The 17,225-nt window shown below is 40.6% G+C and overlaps 1 protein-coding gene across 3 annotated transcripts in view; it reads right to left on the bottom strand.

Moving 5' to 3' along the window:
- Nucleotides 1-15,903, bottom strand: part of mdka (midkine a) — a 33,633-nt gene extending 17,730 nt beyond the window's left edge. Inside the window, exon 1 of one of the 3 annotated variants that reach the window (XM_060912053.1) lies at nucleotides 15,818-15,903. Coding sequence is in view for 1 of the 3 variants with exons in the window: in XM_060912052.1 (XP_060768035.1) it covers nucleotides 14,156-14,166 (11 nt within the window). In the remaining 2 variants the exon portion in view is untranslated. Of the gene's footprint in view, nucleotides 1-11,314; nucleotides 11,382-14,155; nucleotides 14,224-15,817 lie in introns of those variants that run through there. The other 2 variants (XM_060912052.1, XM_060912054.1) reach the window with 2 other exon arrangements.
- Nucleotides 15,904-17,225: the final 1,322 nt, after the last annotated feature.

Consider the following 17,225-nt stretch of genomic DNA (forward strand, 5'->3'; position numbering starts at 1 on the left):
TGGGTCAAGCAAGACAACAACCCCAAGCACACAAGTCATTCTACCAAAGAATGGTTAAAGAAGAATACAGTTAATGTTTTAGAATGGCCAAGTCAAAGCCTTGACCTTAATCCAATTGAAGTGTTGTGGAAGGACCTGAAGTGAACAGTTCATGTGAGGAAACCCACCAGCATCCCAGAATTGAAGCTGTTCTGTATGGAGGAATGGGCTAAAATTCCTCTAAGCTGGTGTGCAGGACTGATCAACAGTTACCAGAAACGTTTAGTTGCAGTTAGTGTTGCACGAGGGGGTCGTGTCACACCAGATACTCAAGTCAAGTCAAGTTTTTTTGTATAGCACTTTTAACAATAAACATTGTCGCAAAGCGGCTTTACAGAATTTGAACGACTTAAAACATGAGCTAATTTTGTCCCTAATCTATCCCAAATGAGCAAGCCTGTGGCGACGGTGGCAAGGAAAAACTCACTCAGACAACATGAAGAAACCTCGAGAGGAACCAGACTCAAAAGGGAACCCATCCTCATTTGGGCAACAACAGACAGCATGACTATAACATTAACAGTTTTAACATGAAGACAGTTTCGTTGATGTTGTAACTCTTCATTGAAACTTGAGTGCAAAACTGTTCATGACAACTGCAGTCCTAAAGTTAGCAAGTCAACTGTAGTCCTCAGCCATAAAAGCATTACTGTAAGAGGAAGACCCTGTAGAAGAGGATAAAGCAGGTGGAGATAATGAGAATAAATGACCAAGTATAATATTTTGTCTCATTTGTTTAACTGGGTTCTCTTTATCTACTGTTAGGACTTGTGTGAAAATCTGATGTTTTAGGTCATATATAAATATATATGACCTAAAAAATATAATATATAAAATATATATTTTAGTGCTGTCAAGCGATTAAAATATTTAATTGCGATTAATGTCGCGACAGTCATTGTTAACTCGCGATTAATCGCAATTTAATCGCACATTTTTGTCACATAAAAAAACCATTGTAATTCTCTTAGCATAAAAAAAATGTGCTTGCTTTGTACCAATGTTTTTTTTTTATTGCAAAGCATAACACGTCTTGACACAGCCACTGCAAAGTGAAACCTAAGCCGAGCACCGGTGGGGGGCTAGCAAGAGAACCATGAGTGAAATGATCTACTGTTTGAGTTAGTCTACAGAGAGATAGACTAATCAGAGAGATAGGTTACACAGTGACGGTAGACTTGACATGCTTGATTATAATATAAAGTACACTATTATATTAAGTTTAAGTTGTTCGTTGATAAATATTGCATTGAATCTGATCTTTACTGTTTCAGCTCACTTAACACATTTTGTACTTTTACATTTTCTGCCTGTTGATGCGTCGCGCTGTCCAATCAGAGGCAGCCAAATTTGCATATTACAGGAAGGATTTCTGGGATAGCATTGAGTTTACAGTTCAGAGGGATCTGGCTTCTTTAGATGCTGTCTTCTTAAAACTGAATAAATATTTAAAAAGAGCCAAATGAACCAGTCTTTTGAACGGCTCTTTTCAAAGAACGGATCACAAAGATGCGGATCCCATCAAAGAGCCATAAATCCCATCTCTACTAGCGCGCCCTACCCGCGCTGGCTCTTTGGGGGAGGAGGGCAGAGGACTCTGGCTGTGCGGGGCGTGGCATTACAGTCTAGCTGCTGGTTTTCGAAGCAAAGTCTCTATTCCAAGTTCCTGGCAGTTTCAAAAGCTTATGAAAAACCTACATCATGTCACAGAGCGTTAATCTCGCGATAAAAAAAAAATTATCGCCATTAAGATTGAGTCAAGTTAACGCGTTAATAACGCGACATTTTTGACAGCACTAATATATTTTATATATTTTTATGGCAAAAATATATAAAATTCTAAAGGGTTCACAAACTTTCAAGCACCACTGTAATTGGAATGTTACTCACTTTAGTGCTTGAATTTTCTACACATACTCAAAACTAGGGCTGGGCAATATGGACAAAATCTTACATCACTATATGGATAATCTAACAGTTAATAACTAAATACTAGCGAATGGCATTTTTTCTCCTTTTATTCAAAAGTGACATTGAACTATCACAAATTACAAGAAAAACTAGCAAAATGAGAATATGAATACAAAATCGAGAACAAATAAACTATTTAACTTCAAGTTTCATGAATCCAATTGACAGAAGTACCTCCTATTTCAGGTAAAAAGTTCCTCATCTTTTATTTGAGTTAATGTTGGTTTTGTGTTGGAGCGTGCCATGAGTTTCACTCTGTCATGCTTCATGCTTGATTTTGTTCCAGCACACCTCTAGTAGCTCCTAGTTCCGATCTTATTAAATCAGCTGCTGAAAAATGGCTTTGTAACACTGGTCATATAGACGATATATCTGTTTAGTCAAGCCTTTTGTTAATGGTGTTTATGAGGTAAAGGAGTAGATCTGGAGGGTCCTCAGACAGTGCGTTTTGGTAAACTGGGATGTATGGATGCTGTCAGTCCCCCACTCACTTGAGTTTGTTGACGGTGTAGTGGTTGGCTGCTTTATGTCCCAGGGCTCCCTCATGCCTGTGTTACCTTCTGGCTCTCCCCTTTTAGTTATGCTGTCATAGTTAGTTTTGCCAGAGTCCCTGCTTGTACTCAGTGCAACATTCCTACTGTTCCTACTTATTCAGGTGACATTGGGCATACCTAACAACCTGTGTTTTCTCTCTTCTCCCCCCCCCCATCTGTACCTCTGAGTTACATGTCAGTCCTGGGATCAAGACACTGACCTTTGCTGCTCCTCAGACCTGCCTGATCCATCCTGGTGCCGTGTCTGGTTGGAGTCTCATTGCATCACGCCTGTGGAGGACGGCCCCATATGGACAGTTGAAAGTCACACTTGGAAGACGCTCTGGACACTTACAGTAATGCTTTTATGGCTGAGAACTACAGTTGACTTGCTAACTTTAGGATTGCAGTTGTCATGAACAGTTTAACATCAATGAAACTGACTTCATGTTAAAACTGTTAATGTTATAGTCATGTTGTCTGTTGTTGCCCAAATGAGGATGGGTTCCCTTTTGAGTCTGGTTCCTCGAGGTTTCTTCGTCGTCTGAGGGAGTTTTTCTTCTTCTTCTTTCTGTCGTCTGAGGGAGTTTTTCCTTGCCACAGTCACCACAGGCTTGCTCATTGGGGATAGATTAGGGACAAAATTAGCTCATGTTTTAAGTCGTTCAAATTTCTGTAAAGCTGCTTTGTGACAATGTTTATTGTTAAAAGTGCTATACAAATAAAAGTGATATAGGAAATCAATAGACATTTTTTCTATTGTCCTACGATATGCATCACCATATTGCACAGCCCTACACTGAACATACATTATTACCATATTTCCTCAATGGAAATGTGTATGCAGGTGACAAATTAAAGCACAGCTTTACTTTCAAGACCAAGTTTGTATTAGTAGCTAGTCTTTGAAGATGACTCACTTTGTGTGTTTCAGTCTGATTAAAAACATCCACATAGAGCTGTTGTTCAGAAACTGCATAGCTCCTACAGCTGAGTACACTCTATCATTGGCTTACATCTCCATGACGATAGCAAGAACATGGGATTGCAAACAGGAGGAGAGAATAGACTCACCACCATGGGACATCACTACACCAAGAGAAAGCGTGCATGTGCACGCACACACGTGTGCAAGCATTTGAAGTGTTGTTTTTGGTTTTTTGATCTAATCCATGCCAAAATCACTGATTATACTGAAGATCATTAATACAGTCTTTGGTATGATGCATTTTTCAATAAATACTGAGATACAATTTCTTGACTTGTAAAGATCTTATAATAATCTGATTTTGGGGGGTTATTATGATATAATAAGACCTGAAGTTGGGGTTTTTTGAGTTCTGCTACAAGTTATTAAATAGAAACAGTTTACTCAGAATTTTGTAATCATGGGAGTGTTAATCTGACACTGGAAAGTTTTCTGGCAAGTTTTGCCCAGTCATTCAGCAGTGTTCAGTTACAACTAATTTGCTTTAAAGAAACATTTATAGTGTATTTTAGGTAACTATACATATGAGGAAAAATTAGGTAATCTGCTGTGGCATGAACAGTGTTCTTGTTGTCTCCATCCTTGACCAACAAGAGACTCAACTCTCCCACATTGACCTTTAAATTCCCATTCAGCATCTCAGCCTCTCATAATGTGGTGCCAAACTTTTATGGCGACCCATCATGATGAGCAATAAAATCTCTCTCTTGCTCACTTTCATTATAGCAAACACTTAGGCCTCATTTAGATCCTCCAAAAATATAGTCCCCCATATCAGAAGACATAAGGGTGTGTGCGTTTGCTGCATGACAAGTTGGAATTAAACTAATTTCCATGTCAGAGGAAAAAACACAAAGATGTGACCCAGTTCAGTGGTTCTGGCAGAGCTGTGCTCTCATCAGGAGGTCTTTGGCTCTAAAGAACTTCATTCAGATGGGTTAAAAAATAAAATAAAATGAAAATCATTGCCAACACATCTTAGATCCATTACTGTTGTGCCCCAATATCCCACTTAAGTAAAATGCTTTCATGAATTTGAAGGAGACCAATCTAAATACTAAAAGCATTACTGGGAGGTTTCATAGATCTGAGCCTCAAAACATTTTAACCACAGTCAGACAGACACACAGACAAAACCACAGGAAGGGAGGAGTACAGAGAGACAGAACTGAAGAGGCACAAGTCCAGACAGTGAGAAACAGACAACAAGCATAAAACCAGCAGTCACATTCAACCCAATACCACATGTTCTGGAAACTGTGATTATACCATCTGTGATTAAGCATCATAAATCCACACTGTTTATCCTGTAAATGTGTGCATACATGTGCATGTACACTCACTCACACAAAACAAAGCTTCATGTGCAGCTTTCCTCAGGTCAATGCACTGATTATTCAAAAGAAATCTTAAGTGCTTTAAAACCATCAGAGCAGAAGCATCACTACTTTGGTGGTAAAGCATTCAGACCCTGAGGCTTTGCACTTGTTATTAAGCTAAACTACACATTGTGGTCTCTGTGCAAGAGCCATACCATATTTACCCCTTGGTCTTCTCATAAAACATAGGAACAGCAAAATAAATTTAGAGCCACTACAAATACATAAAATGTTACCAGCCTGGCACACAATCACATCATTTAAATATTTAGAACATCTAGAATTTTTGCAATCGTGGTACACTTAAGGTTTCAGGGGGAAAAAATAATGAACTCTTCAATTGTCTGAAGCAGACCACTCCAATTACTCAAGTTTTAGGCAGATTAACCAAATATATATTGGCTTATTTGGTTATTGAAAACATTTGTGCTTTTTATTCTTGAACAGAACCAAACAGTTCCATTGCAACATACTGTAAATTCAAAATTTTATATTTCTAGTTTTATTAAAACTGTATTTAGATTCAATACAATATGTATTCTTGACATTCACCAAACCTCAATTTAAACCCATTACATTCAAATAAATATTCAAGAAACTATAACAGCTCATTTAAAAACTACTATACTGCTGCTTTATACTAACCCACCACTGTAACTTCATTAAAAATACACAAGTTAAATGTACAAACCCATGGGGCACAAAGGTTAACCCGTATGGTCCAATCCCACAGGAAAGCTACTGTAGCACAAACTGCTAAAAAAGTTAATGCTGGCTAAAACAGAAAGGCGTCAGTATTAACTTTTTCAGCAGTTTGTGCTACAGTACAGTGGTGCTTGAATGTTTGTGAACCCTTGAGAATTTTCTATATTTTTGCATAAATAGGACCTAAAACATCAGATTTTCATACAAGTCCAAAAAGTAGATAAAGAACCCAGTGAAAGAAAAATATTATACTTGATCATTTATTTATTGAAGAAAATCATCCAATATTACATATCTGTGAGTGGCAAAAGTAAGTGAACCTTTGCTTTCAGTATCTGGTGTGACCTCCTTGTGCAGCAATAACTGCAACTAAACATTTCTGGTAACTGTTGATCAGTCCTGCACGCCAGCTTGGAGGAAATTTAGCTCATTCCTCTGTACAGAACAGCTTCAACTCTGGAATGTTGGTGGGTTTCCTCACATGAACTGCTTGCTTCAGGTCCTTCCACAACATTTTGATTAGATTAAGGTCAGGACTTTGACTTGGCCATTCAAAACATTAACTTTATTCTTCTTTAATCAAATCAAGTTTATTTGTATAGCGCTTTTAACAATAAACATTGTCGCAAAGCAGCTTGACAGAATTTGAACGACTTAAAACATGAGCTAATTTTATCCCTAATCTATCCCCAATGAGCAAGCCTGTGGCGACGGTGGCAAGGAAAAACTCCCTCAGACAACATGAGGAAGAAACCTCGAGAGGAACCAGACTCAAAAGGGAACCCATCCTCATTTGGGCAACAACAGACAGCCTGACTATAATATTAACAGTTTTAACAGGCATAACCCTCAACTGTCCTCATGGGGCCGTCCTTCACAGGAGCGGTGCGATAAAACTCCGACCAGACACAGGGCACCAGGATGGATCAAGCAGGTCAGAGGGGCAGAAGAGGCCAGCATCTCAATCCCAGGATCAACATGTAACTCAGAGGGACAGATTGGGGGGGGGGGGGGGGGGGGGGGGGGGAGAAGAGAGAGAGAAAGAAAACACGTTGTTAGGTATGCCCTAAAAATGACAAGTATTAAATCTGTGTGGTAGGCTCGCAGAGACAAGAGTCTTTACATCAGGCATAACACACAACAATGGCATGTTAATATGGTAAAATATATCATGACCTGCTCTGGCTGGATGCTTGATTGGGTGATGGGAGCACACTCAGCAATGATGAGATGCAGATGGGACCCTTAGGGCTGGCCAAGACAATTCAGTTCCATTTCACCGGGTCTGGGACATGCGACAGAATGTCTGACGGCCGATTCCCTGCAGGCTACGATAGCCAGTCGAGGTCTCCACCCTCTCCACCAAAAGATTTCCTGTTGACTCCATGTAACTCAGAGGGACAGAAAACAGGTGGTTAGGTATGCCCAATGTCACCTGAATAAGTAGGAACAGTATACATATTGCACCGAGTACAAGCAGGGACTCCGGCAACTAACTATGACAGCATAACTAAAAGGAGAGAGCCAGAAGGTAACACAGGCATGAGGGAGCCCTGGGACATAAAGCAGCCAGCCACTACACCGTCAACAAACTCGAGTGAGCAAGCGAGTGGGGACTGACAGCATCCATACATCCCAGTTTACCAAAACACTATGTCTGAGGACCCTCCAGATCTACTCCTTTACCTCATAAACACCATTAACAAAAGGCTTGACTAAACAGATATGTTTTCAGCCTAGACTTAAATGCTGAGACTGTGTCTGATTCCCGAACATTACTTGGAAGGCTGTTCCATAACAGTGGGGCTTTGTAAGAAAAGGCTCTGCCCCCTGATGTAGCCTTCACTATACGAGGTACCAGCAGATAGCCTGCACCTTTTGATCTAAGTAGGCTGGCGGGTCATAGAGGAGCAGAAGTTCACTCAGGTACTGTGGTGCGAGACCATTTAGTGCCTTAAAGGTCAATAGTAGTATTTTATAATCAATACGAAATTTGATTGGGAGCCAATGCAGTGTGGATAAGACAGGCGTGATGTGGTCATATTTTCTAGTTCTAGTAAGGACTCTTGCTCCTGCATTTTGAACTAACTGGAGCTTGTTTATGCACTTATTGGAACATCCAGACAGTAAGGCATTACAATAATCCAACCTGGAGGTAACAAAAGCAGGGACTAGTTTTTCTGCATCATGCAATGACATTAAATTTCTTATCTTTGCAATATTTCTGAGATGAAAGAAAGCTATCCAGGTGATGTTATCAATGTGAGTTTCGAATGAAAGACTGGGGTCAATAATCACTCCGAGGTCTTTTACTGCTGCACGTGAAGAAACAGAAAGGCCATCCAGAGTTACTGTGTAATCAGAAAACTTACTTCTAGCTGTATGTGGTCCTAGTACAAGTACTTCAGTCTTGTCAGAGTTAAGCAGAAGGAAATTAATAAGCATCCAGTGTCTAATGTCCTTAACACATTCCTCAATTCTATTAAGCTGGTGTCTCTCATCAGGTTTTGCAGAGACATACAACTGTGTGTCATCAGCATAACAGTGGAAACTAATACAATGTTTACGAATAATATCACCCAGAGGTAACATATATAGAGAAAAAAAGCAGTGGACCCAAACAGAACCTTGTGGAACACCAAACTTTACCTCGCTACGTCTAGAAATATCACCATTTATATCAACATACTGATAACGATCAGTTAGATAAGACCTGAGCCAGGAGAGGGCCATTCCCTTAACTCCCACAACATTTTCTAGTCTATCCAGAAGAATGGAATGATCAGTGGTATCAAATGCTGCACTAAGGTCAAGCAACACAAGTAGCGAGACACAGCCCTGATCAGACGCCAACAGTAGGTCGTTTACTACTTTAACCAGTGCTGTCTCTGTGCTATGATGTCTAAATCCTGACTGATACATTTCATGGATGTTATTCCTATGTAAATATGAGCATAACTGCTGTGCCACAGCTTTTTCAAGGATCTTGGAGATAAAGGGGAGGTTTGATATTGGCCGATAATTGGACAGCTGACAGGGATCAAGGTCAGGTTTTTTAATCAGGGGTTTGAAAACTGCTAGTTTAAAGGATTTGGGTACATAGCCAATCATAAGAGAAGAATTTATTATTTTTAGAAGCGGTTCAATTACTCCAGACATTATCTGTTTGAATAGATGTGTAGGTAAGGGATCTAGTACACAAGTTGAGGCTTTTGATGTAGAGATTAATGAAAGTAATTCAGTTTCTTTTAGGGGAGTAAAACATTCTAACTGATGATCTGATACAGTTATATTGTTAACTACAAGGTCACTTTCATTGTCTAACCTTAAATTAGTAGTTTGAATTTTTTGTCGGATATTCTCAATTTTGTCATTAAAAAAAATTCATGAAGTTGTTGCTACTACATACTGCAGGTGTGCATGTGATGATAGTGGACTTATTCCTGGTTAATTTTGCTACAGTATTAAATAGGAATCTAGGATTATTTTTGTTATCTTCTATTAGGGAGGAGAAATATGTTGAGCACTAAGAGCTTTTCTATACTTCAGGAAGCTCTCCTTCCAAGCTAATTTGAACACTACCAATTTTGTTTGACGCCATTTACGTTCCAATTTTCGAGTGGTCTGTTTTAATGTGCGAGTGTCATCATTATACCAGGGTGCTAATTTTTTGTCTCTGACCATTTTCCTTTTTAGAGGAGCTACATTATCTAAAGTATGGCGGAATGTTGACTCTAAGCATTCAGTTGCCTGATCAAGTTCTGCAGGGGCTGACAGTGACCCAATCAAAGTTGATAACTCTGGGAGATCATTTATAAAGCTCTGTGCAGTAGTTGACGTGAAAGTACGTTTAATACAGTAGCATGGTGAGGTGCATATATAATTACTCAGACATATTTTGAATGAGATGAGACAATGATCTGAGATAACTTCAGACTGTGGAAGTATGACTATATTGTCTATGTTTAATCTGAATGTTAGTATTAGATCAAGGGTGTGACCACCATTATGGGTCGGTCCTATGACATTCTGCTTAATCCCGACTGAATCTAAGATGGACACAAACGCTGTTTTTAAAGGGTCTTCTGGGTTATCGAAGTGAATATTAAAATCTCCGACAACTAAAGCTTTGTCTAAGGAAATAACCAGATCTGAGATAAAATCTGCAAATTCAGAAAGAAACTCAGAATATGGCCCCGGGGGCCTGTAAATAATAAGCAATGGAATTAACTGGGTAGACTTATATTTCGAGGCTACATACATTATATGAGTATCAAGAACTTCAAATGTATTAAATTTATAACCAGGTTTGTGTGTTACACCTAGATAATCGTTATAAATAACCGCGACGCCTCCTCCTCTGCCAGTTAGACGAGGCTGGTGTATATAACTGTATCCAGGAGGACTCGCTTCACTTAATGCTATATATTCATTTGGCTTAATCCATGTTTCTGTTAAACACAGTACATTAAACTCCTGATCAGTAATGAGCTCATTAACCATTAGCGCTTTAGATGTAAGAGATCTAATATTTAATAGCCCCACCTTTAGATCAAAGGTGCTGGCAGCAGCTGTACAGTCAGTATGATCTAAATTTTATATTGATTAGGTTACTGAAACAAACTCTCTGAAAATTTCTACCTTTTTGTTGAGCTCGGGGAACAGAGACAGTCTCGATGTAGCGGGCCCTGAGTGACGACTCTGTGCAGCTAGCAGACAGTCGGTTTAGCCTGTTCGTCTGCTCCCTGGCCTTGGCTCTGGATTGTCAGAAATTAACTAGGCCTGTTCTGAGACTATGACCTATGCTGCAGGAAATGAGAGCAGCACCTTCCCGAGTGGGATGGATACCGTCCCGCCCTAACAGGCCAGCAGTGCCCTCAAAATTAGCCCAATTATCTATAAAGCCCACACTGTTTTCAGAGCACCACCTGGACAGCTAGCAGTTCAGCGACCATAACCTGCTGTAAGCTACATCGCCACGCCGCATTGGGATGGGGCCAGAGCATACTACAGCATCGGACATCACCTTCGCTAATTTAAACACCTCTACAAAGTTACTCTTAGTAACCTCAGACTGACGAAGGCGTATATCATTAGCTCCTGCATGGATAACTATTTTTGAGAACCTGTGCTTGCCTAGGACCCTAAGATTACCTGCTATGTCCGGCGCCCTGGCTCCCGGTATACACCTGACTAAAGCTGCTGGTGCCCCTAAAGGCTGAGCTAATTTCACGTGCCGTATGATAGAGTCCCCTATAACCAGAGCTCTTTCAGGTTTCTCAGTGGGTGCATCACTAAGGAGAGCAAACCTGTTCGACACGTGACGCGGAGAGGAGTGGTGCTCCCGTGGGCGAGCCTCAGCGGTAGCTTTGGCTCTATGCTTATGCCGCCGAGCCGTCACCCATTCGCCCCGCTGTAAGGGCTCTAATGCCGGAGTTGGGGGATTGCTAACTCCACCTAGGGCGTCCAGACTTTCCCTAACAGAAACTACACTCTTCTCACGCTCACTAACCTGCTCTAAAGCCTGGACACACGCTTCTAGCACTGTAATCTTCTCCGTCAGAGAGCTAACTAATCTGCACTTATCACAAGTAAAGCTAATAGAGCTATTGCTAGTGATGGAGGAAGAATGACTAAACATCCTGCACTCAGCACACTGAACAGGCTGAAGGTGTGCCATGATGAAAAGATTCACGTACCTTAAATGAAGATCTGTTGATATTAAAGCAGATCAGATGTGGATGGCCTCCGCTTATGGTCTTTACACAGGAGGAGAGAAAAAGAAAGCTTCCGGTCTCAGCGTTCTTCCAAAAAAAGAAAGAGAAAAAAAACAGGAAAAAAAAACGGAAAAAGGAAAGCGAAAAGTACAAAAATGAAAGCGACAGTACAATAAAAATGAAAAGGATACTGGAAATTTATTTGTAGAAAAAAGTTAAAAAGGATTAGTAATTAACGCCGGCACTTGCGGGAAAAAGGACTTGGCGCGAACAACTCAGGAAGCAGGAAGTGCGTAAACCAGGAAGTCCATTAACATTTAACCATTCTTTGGTAGAACAACTTGTGTGCTTAGGGTCATTGTCTTGCTGCATGACCCACCTTCTCTTGAGATTCAGTTCATGGACAGACGTCCTGACATTTTCCTTTAGAATTCACTGGTATAATTCAGAATTCATTGTTCCATCAATGATGACAAGCCATCCTGGCCCAGATGCAGCAAAACAGGCCCAAACCATGATACTACCACCACCATGTTTCACAGATGGGATAAGGTTATTATGCTGGAATGCAGTGTTTTCCTTTCTCCAAACATAATGCTTCTCATTTAAACCAAAAAGTTCTATTTTGGTCTCATCCAGCCACAAAACATTTTTCCAGTAGCCTTCTGGCTTGTCCACATGATCTTTAGCAAACTGCAGATGAGCAGCAATGTTCTTTATGGAGAGCAGTGGCTTTCTCCTTGCAACCCTGCCATGCACACCATTGTTGTTCAGTGTTCTCCTGATGGTGGACTAGGGCTGAACGATCTATCGTTTTCGACCGAAAATCACGATCTCAGACAACACGATTTTGGGATCGTCAAAGCCGCGGTTTTTCTCAGTGCTCCTAAACTAACCCATGTTTTGTTTCGTCAATAAATTGTCCTCATTTTTTACACTACAGACAAAAAAATTACGTTCAGGAAAGCCTTGTGGCACTCAGTGTGAAAGAATTTTGTGAATATCTCCTTCCGTTTTCGTGTAAATCCCCATTGTTTGGAGGGACCACTGTGAGGAAAAAGTGTGCTTTCTCTGTCTGAGCTCGCGGGTGGGGGAGGGGCTGCTCTCTCTCTCTCACACACACACACACACACACACACAGGAGGGAGGGGCCCTGCAATAGTGACTGCTACAGCCACTGCATCACTTGCGTCCCACAGGGGAATTGTTGGCTCTAGTTATAATTTATAATGCTTATCTACATTCTTTTAAAAAAAGTGCAATATTTTGATGCTGCTGAGCCATTGATCAACCTTTTTTTATGTCTGATATGTTGTAGATGGGAAACGTAAAAGAAGCAAAAGTTTACTTCAGAAAGATGGCTCTCTTTATTTTAAGTTATTATAACTTGTTCCTCAGGCACTTAATGTTAATAAACAGGCCTACATTTGAAATCTGTTGACCTCAGTTTTCATTCTTGCATTAGCTTTATGGAATTCATTGTATTAATTAATTTGCACTGAAACTTGATTTAAAGAAAAAAAATCGTGGTTGAAATCGAAATCGCAATATCTGCCAGGAAAAAAAAAAAAAAAATCGCAATTCAATTTTTTCTTAAAATCGTTCAGCCCTATGGTGGACTCATGAACATTAGCCAATGTGAGAGAGGCCTTCAGTTGCTTAGAAGTTACGCTGGGGTCCTTTGTGACCTCGCTGACTATTACACGCCTTTGCTGTTGGAGTGATCTTTGTTGGTCGACCACTCCTGGGGAGGGTAACAATGGCCTTGAATTTCCTCCATTTGTACACAATCTGACTGTGGATCGGTGGAGTCCAAACTCTTTAGAGATGGTTTTGTAACCTTTTCCAGACTGATGAGCATCAACAACGCTTTTTCTGAGGTCCTCAGAAATAATCTTTGTTCATGCCATGATACACTTCCACAAACAAGTGTTGTGAAGATCAGACTTTGATAGATCCCTGTTCTTTAAATAAAACAGGGTGAACACTCACACCTGATTGTCATCCCATTGATTGAAAACATCTAACTAATTTCACCTCCAAATCAATTGCTAATCCTAGAGGTTCACATACTTTTGCCACTCACAGATATGTAATATTGGATCATTTTCCTCAATAAATAAATGACCAAGTATAATATTTTTGTCTCATTTGTTTAACTGGGTTCTCTTTATCTAGTTTTAGGACTTGTGTGAAAATCTGATGTTTTAGGTCATATTTATGCAGAAATATAGAAAATTCTAAAGGGTTCACAAATTTATGGGCTAGCCTTTGTGCCCCATGCGATTCAATGAGCCTTCAACATCCAGGACTCTGTCAATGGTTCATCAGTTGTCCTTCCTTGGACCACTTTTGATAGGTACTAACCAATGCATTTTGGGAAGACCTCACAAGATGTACCATTTTGGAGATGCTCAGACCCAGTCATGACGTTTTGACCCTTGTTAAAGTTGCTCAGATCCTTACACTTGCCTATTTTTCCTGCTTCCAACACATCAACTTCAAGAACTGACTTGCTGCCTAATATATCCCACTGTAATGAGATAATGTTACTCACTTCACCTGTCAGTGGTCATAATGTTATGGCTGAGATAAAGCAGACACATTCTACTGGGAAATAAGCCACTCATTTTTCATACAAACTACATCCGTGACATTCAGTAACACATCCAATATCTTCACTCATGAGGATATTGATGAATTGTTTTGATTAAATTTACACAGTTTGTGAACGTATCTATATAATAAGAAAATTATACATTGGCTTGAAGATATGAAGTTTGTATTCAAAAACTCATTTTGCATACGAAATACATCCCGGACCTGAGTGACATATTTTCCAAGATCTTCACTCTGTGTCAGCCCTGTGATGACCTGGTGACTTGTCCAGGGTGTACCCCACCTTTCGCCTGTAGTCAGCTGGGATAGGCTCCAGTTTGCCTGCAACCCTGTAGAACAGGATAAAGCGGCTAGAGATAGAGATTTTTTTATACATACATACACACACACACACACACACACACACATATATATATAAAAAATGGGTACACCCTGGACAAGTCGCCATTCAAATTCATACACATACATACATATATATATATATATATATATATATATATATATATATATATATATATATATATATACATACACACACACACATATATATATATATATATATATAAATAAAAATGGCGACTTGTCCAGGGTGTACCCATTTTATATACATCTCGCCAGGTCATTCATGTCATATTTATTTTTTATATATATAAAAATGGGTGTATAATGAGATGTATAAAAAAATCTCATTATCTCTAGCCGCTTTATCCTGTTCTGCAGGCAAGCTGGAGCCTATCCCAGCTGACTACGGGCAAAAGGCAGGGTACACCCTGGACAAGTTGCCAGGTCATCACAGGGCTGACACAGTCGACCATTCACACTCGCGGTCAATTTAGAGTCACCTAACCTGACCTGCATGTCTTTGGACTGTGGGGGAAACCAGAGCAAACCCACACGGACACGGGGAGAACATTTAAACTCCGCACAGAAAGGCCCTCGCCAGCCACGGGGCTTGAACCCAGACCTTCTTGCTGTGAGGCGACAGCGCTAACCACTACACCACCGTGCCACCCCATTTGTAATCTGTTTACTTTTTTATCCACAAGCCTAGTTTTAACATTCAAGGAGTGTATGGAAAAGTTCCCACAATCAAAGCAAGAGGGAAAACAGTTACCCCATTTTCTGCACACACACAGCCCAGAAGGCAAAAAAGACGAGTTGAATGTTATGTCTAGCATTAAATGTGATTGTAATTCTTTGAATGAGAACTGTGCCAGAAGAAGGGAGGAAGCAGGCAAGAACGGTGTACACACAAACACTGACTGGGTGAAAAGGTCTAAGATGAGGCAAGATGAAAGAAGAAAAGAGGGAGAGTCTGTGTCTGTCTCTCCTGATCCTTTTGACTCAGCCCACTTTAATCAGCCTATTCAAGTCAAGAGGGGTTGAACACAGCCAAAGGCACTAATAGCACACAAACTGCCTCTCTCCATGTACTCTTATTCCTTTTACTCACTTACGTACCTTTTGTTATTAGGGTCATTGTGTGCAGTGTTATTTGTGAAGTAGCTTTATTGGGTTTGCTTATCAAGGCACACCAGAACTGCTTTACCAACATCCTGAGTTAAAGTGCTTCAGACTTACCTTTAAACTTTTCAAACTAAACCAACTTTTTGTTGTTGTTGTTAAACAGACATCAGTATACATTGTGAACACAAAGACAAGGCTAATATCAACAAAAACTGCACATCAAAGCAACTCTTTTTGCATACCCTAGAGGGAAAATCTCAAACTAATTGAATAATCACTTGGTTTGTTTAATTTCAAACATCTTGCTGTTCTTTATCAGTATGAATGAGTGAGTGAACGAATGAATCCCAACACAGTCTCTGCACTCCTATGTGTTAAAAGTGAACTTCATGAACTTACTCGATCGCTCTGTTTCAAGTTCCGCACACAGAAACAGAAGTTAGGAAACCTGTGCCTGCTTATCCTTCTCCAGCATCCGCTCTCAGTCTCACTCTGTCGCGGTTTGTTTCTGTCCAAATAAAAGCGAGTCTGATCCCCAGTCCCCCTTCTGAAGCGGTTTTAAATTAGCCACCCATGACGCCCCGCGTCACGTGACCAGCATTCCCTTGGCGAGGTTAAAGGACATGGGACATGAAACATAAATGCACGCTATATCAGTTTCTCATCTCATCTCATCTCATCATCTCTAGCCGCTTTATCCTTCTACAGGGTCGCAGGCAAGCTGGAGCCTATCCCAGCTGACTATGGGCGAAAGGCGGGGTACACCCTGGACAAGTCGCCAGGTCATCACAGGGCTGACACATAGACACAGACAACCATTCACACTCACATTCACACCTACGGTCAATTTAGAGTCACCAGTTAACCTAACCTGCATGTCTTTGGACTGTGGGGGAAACCGGAGCACCCGGAGGAAACCCACGCGGACACGGGGAGAACATGCAAACTCCACACAGAAAGGCCCTCGCCGGCCCCGGGGCTCGAACCCAGGACCTTCTTGCTGTGAGGCGACAGCGCTAACCGCTACACCACCATGCCGCCCTATATCAGTTTCTTTCCATTAAAAATATGAATTAATTGCATCAACAAATACAAAATCATCTATTAAATTCAGCAAAATTGTTATATTCGTGATGATTTTTGGCATTTCTGCTCGAGCTCCGATATGCATATTTTACAACTGGAAGAGCCGCTGTCACGTGATCATACGTCACAAAAACTTTCGGGCACAGCACAAGCAGGTAGATGAATGGAGAAATGAATGACAAGAAAATTGTTTTTATAGTCTTTAACGTACATTGAACATCATGGTGTATTGTGCTGCTTATGGTTGCAATAATTCCAATGGGAAATGCCCTGGAGTAAGTTTTTTTGCATTCCCCAAGGACCCGAAGCTGAGGAAAGTGTGGGCTCACTACTGCCGTAGAAAAAACTTTGCACCTACTGTTTCCCACAAACTGTGTTCGGACCATTTCACTGAGGATTCTTTCAACATTAATACTCAGGTACTGAGCGATATTAATTGCCAAGCCAAATTTAAGAGGCCGTATAGCCGGGTTCATGGAGGCAGTGATAGCGCCATAATATACAGGGCCTAACATTCCTACAACTGTAGAGACAGTCTAGAAATCCTGTAACATTAATGGACATTTATTTAAATAGGAACAGTCCACCGTACTTCCATAATGAAATATGCTCTTATCTGAATTGAGACGAGCTGCTCTGTACCTCTCCAAGCTTTGCGCGACCTCCCAGTCAGTCAGACGCGCTGTTACTCCTGTTAGCAATGTAGCTAGGCTCAGCATGG

This window comes from Neoarius graeffei, chromosome 27, assembly GCF_027579695.1.
Source record: "Neoarius graeffei isolate fNeoGra1 chromosome 27, fNeoGra1.pri, whole genome shotgun sequence".
NCBI lineage: Eukaryota > Metazoa > Chordata > Actinopteri > Siluriformes > Ariidae > Neoarius > Neoarius graeffei.